Here is a 5,771-nt window from a genome sequence, read left to right as displayed (position 1 = left end):
TTTTGGGATGTTACAATCTCACCCCCTTAAAATAATTTCGTCCTCGAAATTACCTGCGTTCGGGTCCTCTGTTGTCCGTTCCTGGGCTAAAGCAAAAACTCGGGCCTTTCCCTTCTTTTCTTGTTCATCATACTTCTTCAAGGGGTCTTCTTTGCAATTTTTGGAAATATGCCCTGTTTTACCTCATCGATAGCACACATGCTTCCCAAACAAACATTCACCACTATGCATTTTATTGCACTTTGGACATGGTGAAATGGCTTGTCCAAAACTTGATCCAAAATTAACCTTTTTGTTCTGTCCCTCTCCCTTCCCTTCATTGGACCTATTCCACTTCCTCTTTCTTGATAACTCGGCCCCTTGCTGGGGAATTTGATCTATTTCCAACCTATTTGAGATTGCTTGGGTAGTTTGCAAAACGTTCCTATAGGTGGTGAATTGGTGGGATGCCATTATTCCATCAATCTTAGGACGCAATCCAAGTTCGAACCTCCTTGCTTTCTTTGCTTCAGTATCCACTAGGTGTGGTGCATATCTTGAGAGTTGTTCGAATTTTCTTTCATATTCTTCAAGTTTCGTCTTTCCTTGTCTGAGTTGAAGGAATTCTGTCTCCTTGCGATCCCTCAGGGCTTGTGGGAAGTATTTTCCCATCATTTCCTCCTTAAATTGCGTCCAAGTCAGAGCACGTTGTTGTGCTTCTGTTCTAGTGCGAGATGCTGACTCCCACCAATGTCCTGCCGCGTCAACCAACATAAATTCTGCACATAACACCTTTTGAGCATCAGTGCAAGATAGATGTTTGAAGATTCGCTCCATTCCTCTTATCCATTCTTCAGCTGCTAGTGGGTCTGCCTTGCCATCGAAGGTTGGGGGTTTGTAGTGACGGAACTGTTCCACGATTGAGCTGGTGTTGTTAGTGTTTGTACCACGGGGACCACCCTGTGCTTGTTGCCTATCCAAATCTTGTACCGCCCTTAGCAAATCTCTGATGATCGTACCTTGATTTTGTTGTTGTCTCGACATTTTCTTAACACAAATAAAATTTTAATTTAGGGAAAAAAAATTGGTAAAACACTTCTAATATTTTTGTAACAACGAAGAATTTAATATAATTTCCAAATCCTTAAATAAAAAAATTTGCTCTTCAAAAAATCAAATAATCCAACTTTTCCTAAGCAAATAAATAAAACTTATCCCTAATCTAGAATCTTCTTTTTATGCCGTCTCATCATCCGAAGTAATGCATGACTCGGGCTCGGAATCCATAACCAAATCAATGAAATTTTGTGGTTGGACTTCCTGCTCAGGGTCTTCTGGCTCTGGTTCGATCTCCTCCTCTGGGTCCTCCTCTGGGTCTTCCTCCAGCTCCGGCTCTGGCTCTGGCTCTGGTTCGGGTTCGGGCGCTGGTGCTTGTTGTCTATGGTTCCATAAAATTATGATATCTTCACATTATCCTTTAAAATCAATCTTATCCCAATCTTCTTCCAAATATAAATCATAATCTATGTCCCTCACGAAATAAGCCACGTCTCTCCATTGAGGTCGTATAGTGCTTATAAGGTGATATATCGAAAGGATTGTCCCCTCATTATATCCAAATGACCTTGCTCGCTCCCACTTAGAAAGGAAATCTTCAACATGTTCAACAAAAGTTCTCTCCCTTCTCACTTCATAATTTATGTAGTTCTCAATGGCCATTTCAGCATGCTGGAGGTACGTTGGGCTATTCCTAGTCATCCTAATCACATGACAACATAATTTTAATTATGCTTAACTTTGTATTATCAATATTATTATTATTATTTTTTTTATTCTCAGTGCATAAACTATACTCTAGCAAGATGTGGAAAAAAATGACAAAGAAATTATGCGATGTTAACATGCTTATACATTTTATAACATGCAGCAATGTTTAAAAACATCTCATTATACCTGGGTTCAATTGGAGAGTAGTCGAATGGTGAGCGTCATGTGCCAAGTATTCTTTATGTCATTATGTATTTAAAAATTTGCAATCACAACATATAAATACTTTGATTTTATTTGTTTAAGAATTTTCTAAAATTGGAAGATAACTATGTAAGTTCATTATTTAGAATAAATTTTACACAAACCATTAACATTAAACAAATGTAGGAAAAAGAAAAACTATTTTTGCATGAAAAGTATTGAACACTTCACGTTAACAACATACCATTTTCTTTATTATCACTGTTCACGGATGAACAGTTACTAATATATATATATATATATATATATATTTTTTTTTTTTTTAAACACTGCTATACTGTTCGCGTGAACAGTACTGTTCACGTGAATAGGTTTTTTTTTTTTTTTTTTTTTGCAAAATCTTAAAATAGAATTTTCTTAGAATTATTGTTTTCCGTCTTAATGATTTGAATAACACGTAACCGAAAAGACTTCCAGGCAAGGAGGGGGGTCACAAGCGGACCGCTTAAATCCCAAGCTCACCTTAGACAGTTTAGGTCTTTTTGACAAAGTCTTTCAATCTTGTGAATACGCAAATCAAAGAAACTCGAAACAATTAGTGGGAAAAAGAGATTTATTAAAATATGATTTTTTTTTTTGAAAAAGTCTACAGGAAAGTAAAACCGTGCTCTGATACCATACTGTAACGCCCCATTTTTTTTATTAAGCATAAACACGGGAACGTTATGAAAACTCATTTTTCTTTAATTAAAAAAAAATGCGGAACTATATATAATTCTTCAATAAACAAATAATTGTAACGTTTAAATTAAAATTATTGAAAGCGTATCTAACCATAAACATAAACTCCTAAGTAATTCAAATAATGCGTTCTAAATTAAAATAAACAAATTGCTAAATTTAAAATGGCAAACTTATTTCTTTTTCTCTATTCTTTATCCACTTGGCAGTCCGCATCACCAATTCTCCACTGTTCCAATCGACCCGAACTAATCTGAAAAATTAATGTAAGAGTGAGTATTAAAAATACCCAGTAAGATACGTGCAAATTTCCATACACAGGTATATAACAAATAAATAATACACTTCATACCGCTCTTCTCTTATGGAGTATATCGGTGACCAAGCGACACACCCATCTTAGGTCCTCTTAATTTTCATGTAGAAATTTCATATCTCTTTCTCTAGAACCCGAAGGTCCACTAGTATTCCATGCATATTTAATCGCATATAAGAGCATAAGGAAACGTAAACACTTTGCACATAAATGTATCTTACCTTGTTATCGAAATGTACACGAAAAATATTTGAATGCACGTTCCAAAATTCCTTCCTTTACTCTGTGAATGATTTATTGATCGACAGTGATAGTTGATGTATGACAAATTTCTGTTTTCACACACTCTTTCCTCTCTCTCTCTCTCTCTCTCTCTCTCTCTCTTCTCTCTCTTTCACGTGTGAATATTTTTTTGGTGTGGTAAAATATGAAATCCTTGCCTAGTATTTATAGGTGTAGGCTAGAGTAGTAGATAAACCAAAACTTTGATTTGATAAAGTCAAATCCAATGTGGCACGTATCATAAAAAAAAATTGTACTTTATCATTATTTTATTTCATCTAAAAGAACTACCATTCCTATCCAATAAAAATGTGGTAGCCAATCAATCAAATTCAAAATGGGTTAAAACTATATAAAATTACATTTATCTTGTTTTCTTTCAATTGGGTATAACTTAATACGTTCTTATCCAAAATAACTTTTCTCGAGTCATAGACTTCTAATTAATTACGACCTTCGAAATGAGTCTAATATTGATATACATATCATTACTTTATCAAAATCCAATTATTTGACCCCTAATATATAATATATTAATATTTATTTCACCTTAATCCCTCACTTTCAAAATAATATAATAATTTATTTATTTTCTTAAAAAAAATTTTGGAATGTTACAGAAGATGTAGAGCTCCCCTTTATCGAGATGAAGTAGGTGAACGAAGAGTTCTAGGACTCGAAATAATTGAAGAAACTAGTCGAGCGATTGATAAAATAAGAACTAAAATCAAGGCAGCTCAGGACCGACAAAAGAGTTATGCCGATAAAAGGAGAAAAGATTTGACATTTAATGTTGGTGACAAAGTTTTCATAAAAGTGGCGTCGATGAAGGGAGTTCTGCATTTTGGGAAGAAAGGAAAACTTTGACCAAGATTCATAGGTCCTTTTGAAATTTTACAGAAAGTTGGAAATGCAGCCTATCGAATCGCTCTACCACCAGATCTGTCAGCAGTTCATGATGTGTTCCACGTGTCAATGCTTCAGCAATATGTGTCAGATCCAAGTCATGTGGTTAGTCATCAACCATTGGATATCAAACAAAACATGACATATGAGGAAAAACCAGTAGCAATATTGGATCGCAGAATCCAATAATTAAGGACAAAAGAAATTCTGTTAGTAAGAGTTCAATGGAGGAACCATAATGTCGAAGAATCGACTTGGGAAAGAGAAGATGAAATCAAGACCAAGTATCCATAACTTTTCAACTAAGTTCAAGGTAATTTCGAGGACGAAATTTTTTTTAAGGGAGGAGGGATGTAATACTCCGAAATTTTATGCTCATTTAAATTTTCGAAGAATAGTAATTTAACTTTCAATATTATTTTGGCCATAAGAAAAGGGGGCACCACCTTTGTAGTGGTTAATGCTAGAGGTAGTTAATGAATGTAGGCATGAAGTGATAAATGTTAATGCTAGAGGTAGTTAATGAATGTAGGCATGAAGTGATTATTAGTTAGTCGAAACTTAAGTCAAGTTTGAATTTGAATAAAGTGGATTATTTTGTTAGGACTTCAATTGACCAAATGATTAAATTATTTTACAATCTACAATTTTTGAATATGTAAGTTGGATACAAGTTTAAATTTGGGATATGCGTTGCTATTAATGAAAATTAGAGGGGTTAGATTATATTAGTTGAAAAGATGAGAGACTTCCTCTGTAAATCTAGAATTTATGGCCACTTATTACCCTATAATCAACCCACTTGTCATTTATCATCACCATACACTTAGACAATAGACTAAACATGTGTAGAAGTAAGAAAAAAAAAAGAAAAATGGGAGAAAAAGGAGGTGAGGCGGTGGAGTAGAGAAAAAAGAAAAAAAATATCTAGCCTTTTATCCTTATCCTTATATATATATATACATATATACACATACATCCATATCCATTGCCATAGAGAAAATTCCTTCACTTTTCAAAACATTTAGACACTCAAATAAAGAGGAAAAAACCGAAAATAAGAAAGGAAAGGAGAAGGAAGTAAGCCTAGCACTTCTAATTTACATCTCAATCAAAGATCTTCAAGTTTTACGGTAAGATACTTTCTATGCTTAAGGAATATGATCTTCGTGGTAATATTTATGCTTAAACTATGCATGAAAAACCATAATATGATTATGGTGGACAAGTCCACAAAGTTAGATATCTATTTATGCCTTAGGACAAGTTCGAAGGGCACCGGCAAGCCGGAATGTGCAAGTATGTGTTTGATTGCATTCTTTTGTGTAGTATTATCATGATAAAAATCCAAGCATGGTATCTTACTGAGTATTCCTTATACTCATAGTATTTTATACTAAATTTTCAGACCCATGATCGTTGGATTGATGGAAGTTAGTTGGCAAAATCGATGATGGATTAAGGATAAAGATGTTTTGTACCGAAAGTTTCCTCTTGTATGTTTTGTTCGATGACTGTTTTTCCATCTGTTTTTCTTATGGTATTATGTAAAAATATGTACATGACATGATGTAAT

At 34.1% G+C, this 5,771-nt stretch overlaps 1 protein-coding gene across 1 annotated transcript; it reads right to left on the bottom strand.

Annotated features, from left to right (window-relative positions):
• Positions 1–183: 183 nt before the first annotated feature.
• Positions 184–1,023, bottom strand: LOC111371858. Its single transcript, XM_022994026.1, has one exon. The coding sequence runs from the start codon at positions 1,021–1,023 to the stop codon at positions 184–186; it is 840 nt and encodes a 279-aa protein (XP_022849794.1).
• Between the last annotated feature and the right edge of the window lie 4,748 nt (positions 1,024–5,771).

This window comes from Olea europaea, chromosome 22, assembly GCF_002742605.1.
Source record: "Olea europaea var. sylvestris chromosome 22, O_europaea_v1, whole genome shotgun sequence".
In the NCBI taxonomy this organism is placed as follows: domain Eukaryota; kingdom Viridiplantae; phylum Streptophyta; class Magnoliopsida; order Lamiales; family Oleaceae; genus Olea; species Olea europaea.
This window is presented reverse-complemented; position numbering and strand designations above follow the sequence as displayed.

Bases quoted from the DNA above. Each gene is read 5' to 3' on its own strand.
- LOC111371858 (XM_022994026.1), bottom strand. From the start codon at position 1,023: ATGTCGAGACAACAACAAAATCAAGGTACGATCATCAGAGATTTGCTA.